Source organism: Pecten maximus, chromosome 11 (assembly GCF_902652985.1).
Source record: "Pecten maximus chromosome 11, xPecMax1.1, whole genome shotgun sequence".
NCBI classification, from domain to species: domain Eukaryota; kingdom Metazoa; phylum Mollusca; class Bivalvia; order Pectinida; family Pectinidae; genus Pecten; species Pecten maximus.
In genome coordinates, this window is record NC_047025.1 from 19,977,699 (window position 1) to 19,994,177 (window position 16,479).

Here is a 16,479-nt window from a genome sequence, read left to right on the forward strand (position 1 = left end):
TATTATAGATGACAATAGGACCTCTATCTAACACAATAGGACCTCTATCTAACACAATAGGACCTCTATCTAACACAAGTCTATTATAGATGACAATAGGACCTCTATCTAACACAAGTCTATTATAGATGACAATAGGACCTCTATCTAACACAATAGGACCTCTATCTAACACAATAGGACCTCTATCTAACACAATAGGACCTCTAATACCAGTCTATTATAGATGACAATAGGACCTCTATCTAACACAATAGGACCTCTATCTAACACAATAGGACCTCTATCTAACACAATAGGACCTCTATCTAACACAATAGGACCTCTAATACCAGTCTATTATAGATGACATAGGACCTCTATCTAACACAAGTCTATTATAGATGACAATAGGACCTCTAACACAGGTGTATTATAGATGACAATAGGACCTCTAACACAAGTCTATTATAGATGATGACTTACCTGGGTCTGATGTGGTCAAAGTTACGGCCAATAGCCAAGTTTTTAATTCCTCTATTGTTTCTGATCCAGTTGCACAGACTGATGAGATTTTGTTCGATACCTGTTAACACATATGGAACATACAAATTACTTCGAAGTCCTAATAACTAATAAATCTTGCCCGGTAAACTCCTACCAACATGTACTAAGAATTCTATGTTAAATATTAGACCATTCTGTAGAATGTTAAATGCATTCTCAACCTCCATAGACTGCCAAGCCATAGCTATACCATAGATACTGACAGAGAGAAACGAAGTGAAGTAACTCTGATCGATCAAAATGGCGAAATGGTGATCAAAGAGTTTTACAAAATTAGAAAATTGTGTCTTGAAATGATTAGGTTAAATAAAAGAATTGTTATGTTGGAATCGATTTTAACATTCTATATGTACAGGATACTCTGATGAAGAAATGGAAAGTCACCTGGTAGCCATTTTGTATTGGTGCCACTTCCCATAAATACAAAGAAGATCTAACATTGTCTTCCGTAATACTAAATATATCTCATAAATGGGCCTAATATTTTGACATTTTTCACAAGTGCGTAGCACAAGTGAAAAAACATCAAAACATTAGCCTCACGAGTGAAATGTATAATTACTGAAGATACTGTTAGATATTCTGTGTATTACATTTTTATAACAAAACATAACAGGTCAGCTTTTGATTTTCCCCATTGTCCTTTGTAAGCAGTGTTTTGATTGGTCAAATCAGAACAAATGATATTTTTCACTAGTTATGAATATCACTTTTATAGAATGAATAATTTTCGATATTTCACTGATAAAAATGTAATATAACATGCAAACAGCCTTAACAGACCACACAAATGTCACAATCACTATGCCAGATATATATAGGGTGACTTTTTATGACCATATCTAATTTGAAATACATACAGCAGCAATTCCTGATTAACTCTTGTTTCAATAAAATGTATTCCTGAATTATACAGTTTACTTTTAACTAAATGTTGGCTACATGCTTCAGTCCACTAAATGATCCTGACATCAATCTTTATTAAGTGTTCTCTATAGCAGTGTACCCTAGGTCTGTTAACTCAAATGACGACTCCAGGTTTGTCAGACCAACCACAGAAGTGAGTCAATTCAAAAGATAATATAGAATAGGCTGTATTTTCTCCAGCACCCACCATGCGCTGAATGTCTTTATTTCTGGATTCTTTTCATTGTAATATGGATAAAATAACTGTTTGATTATAATTGTTCCTTTTCAGTACTTTTTAACCTTTTCCTGGATAATAAATTACTGACATTTTGTATATTAAAGTGAAATGTGGAAATTAAGTGATGAATCATTTTAAAACAGGGAAATAGATAACTTATGTTTCCTTAACTAAATATCTGATAAATATCTGATAATGGTGGGAAGTAGAAACCAAAATTAATGTGTAATTTAAAACTCAATCACTGAAAAAAACCTGAAGGTCTTCACTTCAGAAATATATTTGTATACATATTGTTTTTTGTATAAATATCATTTTTTGTATAAATATTGTTTTTTGTATACATATTGTTTTTTTGTATACATATTGTTTTTTTGTATACATATTGTTTTTTGTATATTGTTTTTGTATAAATAGTTTTTTGTATACATATTGTTTTTTTGTATACACATTGTTTTTTGTATAAATATTGTTTTTTGTATACATATTGTTTTTTGTATAGTTTTTTGTATACATATTGTTTGTTTGTATACATATTGTTTTTTGTATAAATGTTGTTTTTTGTATACATATTGTTTTTTTGTATACATATTGTTTTTTGTATAAATAGTTTTTTGTATACATATTGTTTTTTTGTATACACATTGTTTTTTGTATAAATATTGTTTTTTGTATACATATTGTTTTTTGTATAAATAGTTTTTGTATACATATTGTTTGTTTGTATACATATTGTTTTTTGTATAAATGTTGTTTTTTGTATACATATTGTTTTTTGTATACACATTGTTTTTTGTATACATATTGTTTTTTGTATACATATTGTTGTTTTGTATACATATTTTTTTTGTATAAACATTGTTTTTTGTATAAATATTGTTTTCTGTATACATATTGTTTTTTTGTATACATATTTTTTTTGTATAAACATTGTTTTTTGTATACATATTGTTTTTGTATAAACATTGTTTTTTGTATACATATTGTTTTTTGTATACATATTGTTTTTTGTATACACATTGTTTTTTGTATAAATATTGTTTTTTGTATACATATTGTTTTTTGTATACATATTGTTTACAAGATGAATTACCATTGTTGCTGAGGTCCAGACTTCGGAGACAGGCGATATTGCCGACACAACTTTCCAGTACTGTGGCTCCCTGTGACATCAGCTCGTTACTACTGAGGTCCAGGTGTAGTCCAGTCACGTGTATGTTACTCGCTATCCCTAACAGCAGCTCTCTAAAACATCAATATTTGTTTAAATAAGTTCATGCAAATCAAGTAAATCCTCTCCTTCTTTCTCTACATACTCTGAACCATTCAACGTTCAAAGCTAGAATGAACCGTAAACGTCCCCATAGAAAACCCAAAACATGTGCTTCAATCTGATTGGTCCAAAACCCTTGTACGATACAGGCATTTGTCAGCATATTCTTATTAATATTCCTTTCTTACTCCGCAATTAATATTTTTTAAGCTGCCGTTGAATCCCCTCCTTAATCGTATTGTATATATGTATAGTGATATGGGTCATTGTATTTTTTACATTTTCACTTCCATAGATAGCTAAACATTGGACTTCATCGAATTGTATTATTAGAGAGTCTTACCAGAGCTGTTCATGGGGAAGTTTAAAGGCAGATATACGAGTAACAAGTATAACCCGGGCTCTTCATGGAAAAAGTTTACAGCCAGGGTTTAAGAGTATTACCAGAGCAGTTCATGAGAAAGTTTACAGCCAGGGTTTAAGAGTATTACCCGAGTGGTTCATGAGAAATTTTACGACCAGGGTTTGAGAGTATTACAAGAGCAGTTCATGAGAAAGATTACGGCCAGGGTTTAAGAGTATTACCCGAGCAGTTCATGGGAAATTTTACGGCCAGGGACTAAGAGCCTTACCTGAGTGGTTCATTAGGAAGTTTACAGCCAGGGATTAAGAGTATTACCCGAGCAGTTCATGAGAAAGTCTACGGCCAGGGTTTAAGAGTATTACCCGAGCAGTTCATGAGAAAGTTTACTGTCAGGGTTTAAGAGTATTACCCGAGCAGTTCATGAGAAAGTTTACTGTCAGGGTTTAAGAGTATTACCCGAGCAGTTCATGAGAAAGTTTACTGTCAGGGTTTAAGAGTATTACCCGAGCAGTTCATAAGAAAGTTTACTGTCAGGGTTGGAGAATCTTACCCGAGCAGTTCATAAGAAATTTTACGGCCAGGGTTTGATAGTATTACCAGAGCAGTTCATGAGAAAGATTACGGCTAGGGTTTAAGAGTATTACCCGAGCAGTTCATGGGAAATTTTACGGCCAGGGACTAAGAGCCTTACCTGAGTGGTTCATTAGGAAGTTTACAGCCAGGGATTAAGAGCAATACCTGAGTGGTTCATTAGGAAGTTTACAGCCAGGGATTAAGAGCCTTACCTGAGTGGTTCATTAAGAAGTTTACAGCCAGGGATTAAGAGCCTTACCTGAGTGGTTCATTAGGAAGTTTACAGCAAGGGATTAAGAGCCTTACCCGAGTGGTTCATTAGGAAGTTTACAGCCAGGGATTAAGAGCTTTACCTGAGTGGTTCATTAGGAAGTTTACGGCCAGGGACTAAGAGCCTTACCTGAGTGGTTCATGAGAAAGTTTACTGTCAGGGTTTAAGAGTATTACCCGAGCAGTTCATGAGAAAGTTTACTGTCAGGGTTTAAGAGTATTACCCGAGCAGTTCATGAGAAAGTCTACGGCCAGGGTTTAAGAGTATTACCCGAGCAGTTCATAAGAAAGTTTACTGTCAGGGTTTAAGAGTATTACCCGAGCAGTTCATGAGAAAGTCTACGGCCAGGGTTTAAGAGTATTACCCGAGCAGTTCATGAGAAAGTTTACTGTCAGGGTTTAAGAGTATTACCCGAGCAGTTCATGAGAAAGTTTACTGTCAGGGTTTAAGAGTATTACCCGAGCAGTTCATGAGAAAGTTTACTGTCAGGGTTGGAGAATCTTACCCGAGCAGTTCATAAGAAATTTTACGGCCAGGGTTTGATAGTATTACCAGAGCAGTTCATGAGAAAGATTACGGCTAGGGTTTAAGAGTATTACCCGAGCAGTTCATGGGAAATTTTACGGCCAGGGACTAAGAGCCTTACCTGAGTGGTTCATTAGGAAGTTTACAGCCAGGGATTAAGAGTATTACCCGAGCAGTTCATGAGAAAGTCTACGGCCAGGGTTTAAGAGTATTACCCGAGCAGTTCATGAGAAAGTTTACTGTCAGGGTTTAAGAGTATTACCCGAGCAGTTCATGAGAAAGTTTACTGTCAGGGTTTAAGAGTATTACCCGAGCAGTTCATGAGAAAGTTTACTGTCAGGGTTTAAGAGTATTACCCGAGCAGTTCATAAGAAAGTTTACTGTCAGGGTTGGAGAATCTTACCCGAGCAGTTCATAAGAAATTTTACGGCCAGGGTTTGATAGTATTACCAGAGCAGTTCATGAGAAAGATTACGGCTAGGGTTTAAGAGTATTACCCGAGCAGTTCATGGGAAATTTTACGGCCAGGGACTAAGAGCCTTACCTGAGTGGTTCATTAGGAAGTTTACGGCCAGGGACTAAGAGCCTTACCTGAGTGGTTCATGAGAAAGTTTACTGTCAGGGTTTAAGAGTATTACCCGAGCAGTTCATGAGAAAGTTTACTGTCAGGGTTTAAGAGTATTACCCGAGCAGTTCATGAGAAAGTCTACGGCCAGGGTTTAAGAGTATTACCCGAGCAGTTCATAAGAAAGTTTACTGTCAGGGTTTAAGAGTATTACCCGAGCAGTTCATGAGAAAGTCTACGGCCAGGGTTTAAGAGTATTACCCGAGCAGTTCATGAGAAAGTTTACTGTCAGGGTTTAAGAGTATTACCCGAGCAGTTCATGAGAAAGTTTACTGTCAGGGTTTAAGAGTATTACCCGAGCAGTTCATAAGAAAGTTTACTGTCAGGGTTGGAGAATCTTACCCGAGCAGTTCATAAGAAATTTTACGGCCAGGGTTTGATAGTATTACCAGAGCAGTTCATGAGAAAGATTACGGCTAGGGTTTAAGAGTATTACCCGAGCAGTTCATGGGAAATTTTACGGCCAGGGACTAAGAGCCTTACCTGAGTGGTTCATTAGGAAGTTTACAGCCAGGGATTAAGAGCAATACCTGAGTGGTTCATTAGGAAGTTTACAGCCAGGGATTAAGAGCCTTACCTGAGTGGTTCATTAGGAAGTTTACAGCCAGGGATTAAGAGCCTTTCCTGAGAGGTTCATGAGAAAGTTTATGGCCAGGGACTATAAGAGCCTTACCTGAGTGGTTCATTAGGAGGTCTACGGCCAGGGACTAAGAGCCTTACCTGAGTGGTTCATTAGGAAGTTTACGGCCAGGGTTCGAGAATCTTACCTGAGTGGTTCATTAGGAGGTCTACGGCCAGGGACTAAGAGCCTTACCTGAGTGGTTCATTAGGAAGTTTACAGCCAGGGTTCGAGAGCCTTACCTGAGTGGTTCATTAGGAAGTTTACAGCAAGGGATTAAGAGCCTTACCCGAGTGGTTCATTAGGAAGTTTACAGCCAGGGATTAAGAGCTTTACCTGAGTGGTTCATTAGGAAGTTTACAGCCAGGGATTTAGAGCCTTTCCTGAGAGGTTCATGAGAAAGTTTATGGCCAGGGACTAAGAGCCTTACCTGAGTGGTTCATTAGGAAGTTTACGGCCAGGGTTCGAGAATCTTACCTGAGTGGTTCATTAGGAAGTTTACAGCCAGACATATCCAAATGCTGCAGATCATACACGCTAGAAAAAAACTGCTTCCATGATGGTGGAGCTGTTATTTCTTTCACTTTCTTGTACGAGAAGGTATTCCTTGCAAGATTCAGATGTGTGAGAGTGGCACAACAGCCTCGCAGTAATGGCCCGCACAGCTGGAGAGAGAAATACATTTATCTGATACGGAAAATCAGTTTTTTTTTTTGTGCTGTACCTTCACTTTTAGCTTTTGTATAGGTGGGAAAGGGTAATTACTACTGTAGTGAGAATATCTGACAGTAATTTGTGTGATGTAGACAGATAGCAGAAAAAGATTTTAAAACTTTAATACTCAACTAATCCTCATGTTAATCTTTAACAAGCCCTACCCTCAGGTTGAGATATCCTTGTCTACATTACACAGGGTTGAGAGATTCTACTAATCTCACACTAATCTCACACCTTACGATAAACAAGGATATCTCCCCTAATTATAAGGTGGGAATACAACACTTGACAGGGGTAAGAGGATAGTTGTTAAACCTATCTGGCTACCAGAATTTGGTGGACAATGGTTATAATTACCATTACCAATCATATAGTAAAACACTTACATTTTCCAGGGCACAGTCTACACCAGACAGGTCCAAGTGTGTGAGTGTGTTCGGGCTGGCAAGGAAGTGGTACAGCTTCTGAAATCCAAAAATTAACGTTAGCAAGTTCAGAGGTTTTACATTATCACAGTCCCGACCATATCTTGCTCTATCCATTATATTCCAGCAATGTTACATCACCGCTACTCGTCATGCTCGTCCTAAGTTACATAAATATCAGTGTGTCTATCATAGGACTGAGAATGAAGGTCAAATGTTGATTAACAAGAGTTGTCATGAGACAACATAGTTCGCCGAGCGGGTTGAAATTTCACACATCAGTTTTTTTTAAAGTAGGTCAAAGGTCATGGTCAAGGACAGCAGGTCACTGTTACATAAAACTTGAACCAAGCTGTCTACGGATGTCGCCGATGCTTGACGAGGTGAGCTAAAGGGGAATATTTTAACAAACATGTCTAAAGAATAAAGTTACAAGGCAAAAGGTCAAAGAAACAAAACCTGGCAGAAAAAATATCAAATTAGAGCCGAAATTTTATTTTGCTTATAAATCATTATTATCTTACTGTATGGAAGGATATGTTTTGTTATGTATTTTTATAGATTTTCTGAAGAGGCTGTTTTTACCATTTTCATGTCCAGAGGTACAGACCATATTACAGATCCTAATAAACACCTGAGCTTTTCTCACCTGAAGATCCTCGCCCTTGGCTGGATTATCAGACAGGCTGAGGTTTAGAAGTTTGCTTCCTACCACAGCATTGTGTGACAAGGTCTCCGCTACTTTGTTCAGTCCCCTCCCCGTAATCTTGGCATGGCTGATGTCTAAGTGAATCAAACCTCGACACAAACTCCCCAGTGAACCAATCAAGTGGATGACAGCTATTGTAAATAGAGAGAAATACTACATAGCTATATACATACAAAATCGATGGAGGCACACCTTGTCTGGACAAAGTATCTGAGGACACAATTAATTGTCACACCTTGTCTGGACAAAGTATCTGAGGACACAATTAATTGTCACACCTTGTGTGGACAAAGTACCTGAGGACACAATTAATTGTCACACCTTGTCTGGACAAAGTATCTGAGGACACAATTAATTGTCACACCTTGTCTGGACAAAGTATCTGAGGACACAATTAATTGTCACACCTTGTCTGGACAAAGTATCTGAGGACACAATTAATTGTCACACCTTGTCTGGACAAAGTATCTGAGGACACAATTAATTGTCACACCTTGTCTGGACAAAGTATCTGAGGACACAATTAATTGTCACACCTTGTCGGGACAAAGTATCTGAGGACACAATTAATTGTCACACCTTGTCTGGACAAAGTATCTGAGGACACAATTAATTGTCACACCTTGTCTGGACAAAGTATCTGAGGACACAATTAATTGTCACACCTTGTCTAGACAAAGTATCTGAGGACACAATTAATTGTCACACCTTGTCTGGACAAAGTATCTGAGGACACAATTAATTGTCACACCTCGTCTGGACAAAGTATCTGAGGACACAATTAATTGTCACACCTTGTCTGGACAAAGTATCTGAGGACACAATTAATTGTCACACCTTGTCTGGATAAAGTATCTGAGGACACAATTAATTGTCACACCTTGTGTGGACAAAGTATCTGAGGACACAATTAATTGTCACACCTTGTCTGGACAAAGTATCTGAGGACACAATTAATTGTCACACCTTGTCTGGACAAAGTACCTGAGAACACAATTAATTGTCACACCTTGTTTGGACAAAGTATCTGAGGACACAATTAATTGTCACACCTTGTCTGGACAAAGTATCTGAGGACACAATTAATTGTCACACCTTGTCGGGACAAAGTATCTGAGGACACAATTAATTGTCACACCTTGTCTGGACAAAGTATCTGAGGACACAATTAATTGTCACACCTTGTCTAGACAAAGTATCTGAGGACACAATTAATTGTCACACCTTGTCTGGACAAAGTATCTGAGGACACAATTAATTGTCACACCTTGTCAGGACAAAGTATCTGAGGACACAATTAATTGTCACACCTTGTCTGGACAAAGTATCTGAGGACACAATTAATTGTCACACCTTGTCTGGACAAAGTATCTGAGGACACAATTAATTGTCACACCTTGTCTAGACAAAGTATCTGAGGACACAATTAATTGTCACACCTTGTCTGGACAAAGTATCTGAGGACACAATTAATTGTCACACCTTGTCTGGACAAAGTATCTGAGGACACAATTAATTGTCACACCTTGTCTGGACAAAGTATCTGAGGACACAATTAATTGTCACACCTTGTCTGGACAAAGTACCTGAGAACACAATTAATTGTCACACCTTGTCTGGACAAAGTACCTGAGAACACAATTAATTGTCACACCTCGTCTGGACAAAGTACCTGAGGACACAATTAATTGTCACACCTTGTCTGGACAAAGTATCTGATGACACAATTAATTGTCACACCTCGTCTGGACAAAGTACCTGAGAACACAATTAATTGTCACACCTTGTCTAGACAAAGTATCTGAGGACACAATTAATTGTCACACCTTGTCTGGACAAAGTATCTGAGGACACAATTAATTGTCACACCTTGTCTGGACAAAGTATCTGAGGACACAATTAATTGTCACACCTTGTCTGGACAAAGTATCTGAGGACACAATTAATTGTCACACCTTGTCTGGACAAAGTATCTGAGGACACAATTAATTGTCACACCTTGTCTGGACAAAGTATCTGAGGACACAATTAATTGTCACACCTTGTCTGACAAAGTATCTGAGGACACAATTAATTGTCACACCTTGTCTGGACAAAGTACCTGAGGACACAATTAATTGTCACACCTTGTCTGGACAAAGTATCTGAGGACACAATTAATTGTCACACCTTGTCGGGACAAAGTATCTGAGGACACAATTAATTGTCACACCTTGTCTGGACAAAGTATCTGAGGACACAATTAATTGTCACACCTTGTCTGGACAAAGTATCTGAGGACACAATTAATTGTCACACCTCGTCTGGACAAAGTACCTGAGAACACAATTAATTGTCACACCTTGTTTGGACAAAGTATCTGAGGACACAATTAATTGTCAAACCTTGTCTGGACAAAGTATCTGAGGACACAATTAATTGTCACACCTTGTCTGGACAAAGTATCTGAGGACACAATTAATTGTCACACCTTGTCTGGACAAAGTATCTGAGGACACAATTAATTGTCACACCTTGTCTGGACAAAGTATCTGAGGACACAATTAATTGTCACACCTTGTCTGGACAAAGTATCTGAGGACACAATTAATTGTCACACCTTGTCTGGACAAAGTATCTGAGGACACAATCAATTGTCACACCTTGTCTAGACAAAGTATCTGAGGACACAATTAATTGTCACACCTTGTCTAGACAAAGTATCTGAGGACACAATTAATTGTCACACCTTGTCTGGACAAAGTATCTGAGGACACAATTAATTGTCACACCTTGTCTGGACAAAGTATCTGAGGACACAATTAATTGTCACACCTTGTCTGGATAAAGTACCTGAGGACACAATTAATTGTCACACCTTGTCTGGACAAAGTATCTGAGGACACAATTAATTGTCACACCTTGTCTGGACAAAGTATCTGATGACACAATTAATTGTCACACCTTGTCTGGACAAAGTATCTGAGGACACAATTAATTGTCACACCTTGTCTGGATAAAGTACCTGAGGACACAATTAATTGTCACACCTTGTCTGGACAAAGTATCTGAGGACACAATTAATTGTCACACCTTGTCTGGACAAAGTATCTGAGGACACAATTAATTGTCACACCTTGTCTGGACAAAGTATCTGAGGACACAATTAATTGTCACACCTTGTCTGGACAAAGTATCTGAGGACACAATTAATTGTCACACCTTGTCTGGACAAAGTATCTGAGGACACAATTAATTGTCACACCTTGTCTGGACAAAGTATCTGAGGACACAATTAATTGTCACACCTTGTCTGGACAAAGTATCTGAGGACACAATTAATTGTCACACCTTGTGTGGATAAAGTATCTGAGGACACAATTAATTGTCACACCTTGTCTGGACAAAGTATCTGAGGACACAATTAATTGTCACACCTTGTCTGGACAAAGTATCTGAGGACACAATTAATTGTCACACCTTGTCTGGACAAAGTATCTGAGGACACAATTAATTGTCACACCTTGTCTGGACAAAGTATCTGAGGACACAATTAATTGTCACACCTTGTCTGGACAAAGTATCTGAGGACACAATTAATTGTCACACCTTGTCTGGACAAAGTATCTGAGGACACAATTAATTGTCACACCTTGTCTGGACAAAGTATCTGAGGACACAATTAATTGTCACACCTTGTCTGGACAAAGTATCTGAGGACACAATTAATTGTCACACCTTGTCTGGACAAAGTATCTGAGGACACAATTAATTGTCACACCTTGTCTGGACAAAGTATCTGAGGACACAATTAATTGTCACACCTTGTCTGGACAAAGTATCTGAGGACACAATTAATTGTCACACCTTGTCTGGACAAAGTATCTGAGGACACAATTAATTGTCACACCTTGTCTGGACAAAGTATCTGAGGACACAATTAATTGTCACACCTTGTCTGGACAAAGTATCTGAGGACACAATTAATTGTCACACCTTGTCTGGACAAAGTATCTGAGGACACAATTAATTGTCACACCTTGTCTGGACAAAGTATCTGAGGACACAATTAATTGTCACACCTTGTCTGGACAAAGTATCTGAGGACACAATTAATTGTCACACCTTGTCTGGACAAAGTATCTGAGGACACAATTAATTGTCACACCTTGTCTGGACAAAGTATCTGAGGACACAATTAATTGTCACACCTTGTCTGGACAAAGTATCTGAGGACACAATTAATTGTCACACCTTGTCTGGACAAAGTATCTGAGGACACAATTAATTGTCACACCTTGTCTGGACAAAGTATCTGAGGACACAATTAATTGTCACACCTTGTCTGGACAAAGTATCTGAGGACACAATTAATTGTCACACCTTGTCTGGACAAAGTATCTGAGGACACAATTAATTGTCACACCTTGTCTGGACAAAGTATCTGAGGACACAATTAATTGTCACACCTTGTCTGGACAAAGTATCTGAGGACACAATTAATTGTCACACCTTGTCTGGACAAAGTATCTGAGGACACAATTAATTGTCACACCTTGTCTGGACAAAGTATCTGAGGACACAATTAATTGTCACACCTTGTCTGGACAAAGTATCTGAGGACACAATTAATTGTCACACCTTGTCTGGACAAAGTATCTGAGGACACAATTAATTGTCACACCTTGTCTGGACAAAGTATCTGAGGACACAATTAATTGTCACACCTTGTCTGGACAAAGTATCTGAGGACACAATTAATTGTCACACCTTCGTCTGGACAAAGTATCTGAGGACACAATTAATTGTCACACCTTGTCTGGACAAAGTATCTGAGGACACAATTAATTGTCACACCTTGTCTGGACAAAGTATCTGAGGACACAATTAATTGTCACACCTTGTCTGGACAAAGTATCTGAGGACACAATTAATTGTCACACCTTGTCTGGACAAAGTATCTGAGGACACAATTAATTGTCACACCTTGTCTGGACAAAGTATCTGAGGACACAATTAATTGTCACACCTTGTCTGGACAAAGTATCTGAGGACACAATTAATTGTCACACCTTGTCTGGACAAAGTATCTGAGGACACAATTAATTGTCACACCTTGTCTGGACAAAGTATCTGAGGACACAATTAATTGTCACACCTTGTCTGGACAAAGTATCTGAGGACACAATTAATTGTCACACCTTGTCTGGACAAAGTATCTGAGGACACAATTAATTGTCACACCTTGTCTGGACAAAGTATCTGAGGACACAATTAATTGTCACACCTTGTCTGGACAAAGTATCTGAGGACACAATTAATTGTCACACCTTGTCTGGACAAAGTATCTGAGGACACAATTAATTGTCACACCTTGTCTGGACAAAGTATCTGAGGACACAATTAATTGTCACACCTTGTCTGGACAAAGTATCTGAGGACACAATTAATTGTCACACCTTGTCTGGACAAAGTATCTGAGGACACAATTAATTGTCACACCTTGTCTGGACAAAGTATCTGAGGACACAATTAATTGTCACACCTTGTCTGGACAAAGTATCTGAGGACACAATTAATTGTCACACCTTGTCTAGACAAAGTATCTGAGGACACAATTAATTGTCAAACCTTGTCTGGACAAAGTATCTGAGGACACAATTAATTGTCACACCTTGTCTGGACAAAGTATCTGAGGACACAATTAATTGTCACACCTTGTCTGGACAAAGTATCTGAGGACACAATTAATTGTCACACCTTGTCTGGACAAAGTATCTGAGGACACAATTAATTGTCACACCTTGTCTAGACAAAGTATCTGAGGACACAATTAATTGTCAAACCTTGTCTGGACAAAGTATCTGAGGACACAATTAATTGTCACACCTTGTCTGGACAAAGTATCTGAGGACACAATTAATTGTCACACCTTGTCTGGACAAAGTATCTGAGGACACAATTAATTGTCACACCTTGTCTGGACAAAGTATCTGAGGACACAATTAATTGTCACACCTTGTCTGGACAAAGTATCTGAGGACACAATTAATTGTCACACCTTGTCTGGACAAAGTATCTGAGGACACAATTAATTGTCACACCTTGTCTGGACAAAGTATCTGAGGACACAATTAATTGTCACACCTTGTCTGGACAAAGTATCTGAGGACACAATTAATTGTCACACCTTGTCTAGACAAAGTATCTGAGGACACAATTAATTGTCAAACCTTGTCTGGACAAAGTATCTGAGGACACAATTAATTGTCACACCTTGTCTGGACAAAGTATCTGAGGACACAATTAATTGTCACACCTTGTCTGGACAAAGTATCTGAGGACACAATTAATTGTCACACCTTGTCTGGACAAAGTATCTGAGGACACAATTAATTGTCACACCTTGTCTGGACAAAGTATCTGAGGACACAATTAATTGTCACACCTTGTCTGGACAAAGTATCTGAGGACACAATTAATTGTCACACCTTGTCTGGACAAAGTATCTGAGGACACAATTAATTGTCACACCTTGTCTGGACAAAGTATCTGAGGACACAATTAATTGTCACACCTTGTCTGGACAAAGTATCTGAGGACACAATTAATTGTCACACCTTGTCTGGACAAAGTATCTGAGGACACAATTAATTGTCACACCTTGTCTGGACAAAGTATCTGAGGACACAATTAATTGTCACACCTTGTCTGGACAAAGTATCTGAGGACACAATTAATTGTCACACCTTGTCTGGACAAAGTATCTGAGGACACAATTAATTGTCACACCTTGTCTGGACAAAGTATCTGAGGACACAATTAATTGTCACACCTTGTCTGGACAAAGTATCTGAGGACACAATTAATTGTCACACCTTGTCTGGACAAAGTATCTGAGAACACAATTAATTGTCACACCTTGTCTGGACAAAGTATCTGAGGACACAATTAATTGTCACACCTTGTCTGGACAAAGTATCTGAGGACACAATTAATTGTCACACCTTGTCTGGACAAAGTATCTGAGGACACAATTAATTGTCACACCTTGTCTGGACAAAGTATCTGAGGACACAATTAATTGTCACACCTTGTCTGGACAAAGTATCTGAGGACACAATTAATTGTCACACCTTGTGTGGACAAAGTATCTGAGGACACAATTAATTGTCACACCTTGTCTAGACAAAGTATCTGAGGACACAATTAATTGTCACACCTTGTCTGGACAAAGTATCTGAGGACACAATTAATTGTCACACCTTGTCTGGATAAAGTATCTGAGGACACAATTAATTGTCACACCTTGTCTGGATAAAGTATCTGAGGACACAATTAATTGTCACACCTTGTCTGGACAAAGTATCTGAGGACACAATTAATTGTCACACCTTGTCTGGACAAAGTATCTGAGGACACAATTAATTGTCACACCTTGTCTGGACAAGTATCTGAGGACACAATTAATTGTCACACCTGTCTAGACTAAAGTATCTGAGGACACAATTAATTGTCACACCTTGTCTGGATAAAGTATCTGAGGACACAATTAATTGTCACACCTTGTCTGGACAAAGTATCTGAGGACACAATTAATTGTCACACCTTGTCTAGACAAAGTATCTGAGGACACAATTAATTGTCACACCTTGTCTGGATAAAGTATCTGAGGACACAATTAATTGTCACACCTTGTCTGGACAAAGTATCTGAGGACACAATTAATTGTCACACCTTGTCTGGACAAAGTATCTGAGGACACAATTAATTGTCACACCTTGTCTAGACAAAGTATCTGAGGACACAATTAATTGTCACACCTTGTCTGGATAAAGTATCTGAGGACACAATTAATTGTCACACCTTGTCTGGACAAAGTATCTGAGGACACAATTAATTGTCACACCTTGTCTGGACAAAGTATCTGAGGACACAATTAATTGTCACACCTTGTCTGGACAAAGTATCTGAGGACACAATTAATTGTCACACCTTGTCTGGACAAAGTATCTGAGGACACAATTAATTGTCACACCTTGTCACGACAAAGTATCTGAGGACACAATTAATTGTCACACCTTGTCTGGACAAAGTATCTGAGGACACAATTAATTGTCACACCTTGTCACGACAAAGTATCTGAGGACACAATTAATTGTCACACCTTGTCTGGACAAAGTATCTGAGGACACAATTAATTGTCACACCTTGTTTGGACAAAGTATCTGATGACACAATTAATTGTCACACCTTGTCTGGATAAAGTATCTGAGGACACAATTAATTGTCACACCTTGTCTGGACAAAGTATCTGAGGACACAATTAATTGTCACACCTTGTCTGGACAAAGTATCTGAGGACACAATTAATTGTCACACCTCGTCTGGACAAAGTACCTGAGAACACAATTAATTGTCACACCTTGTCTGGACAAAGTATCTGAGGACACAATTAATTGTCACACCTTGTCTGGACAAAGTATCTGAGGACACAATTAATTGTCACACCTTGTCTGGACAAAGTATCTGAGGACACAATTAATTGTCACACCTTGTCTGGATAAAGTATCTGATGACACAATTAATTGTCACACCTTGTCTGGATAAAGTATCTGAGGACACAATTAATTGTCACACCTTGTCTGGACAAAGTATCTGAGGACACAATTAATTGTCACACCTTGTCTGGACAAAGTATCTGAG

The 16,479-nt window shown here is 38.2% G+C and overlaps 1 protein-coding gene across 1 annotated transcript in view; it reads right to left on the bottom strand.

Moving 5' to 3' along the window:
• LOC117337029 (F-actin-uncapping protein LRRC16A-like) overlaps positions 1–16,479 on the bottom strand; it is an 84,162-nt gene that overhangs the window by 45,406 nt on the left and 22,277 nt on the right. Inside the window, exons 11-15 of the mRNA XM_033897777.1 lie at positions 7,735–7,925; positions 7,047–7,124; positions 6,421–6,608; positions 2,787–2,938; positions 466–565 (exon numbers count right to left, since the gene is read on the bottom strand). Of these exons, the coding sequence (XP_033753668.1) occupies positions 466–565; positions 2,787–2,938; positions 6,421–6,608; positions 7,047–7,124; positions 7,735–7,925 (709 nt within the window). The remainder of the gene's footprint in view (positions 1–465; positions 566–2,786; positions 2,939–6,420; positions 6,609–7,046; positions 7,125–7,734; positions 7,926–16,479) is intronic.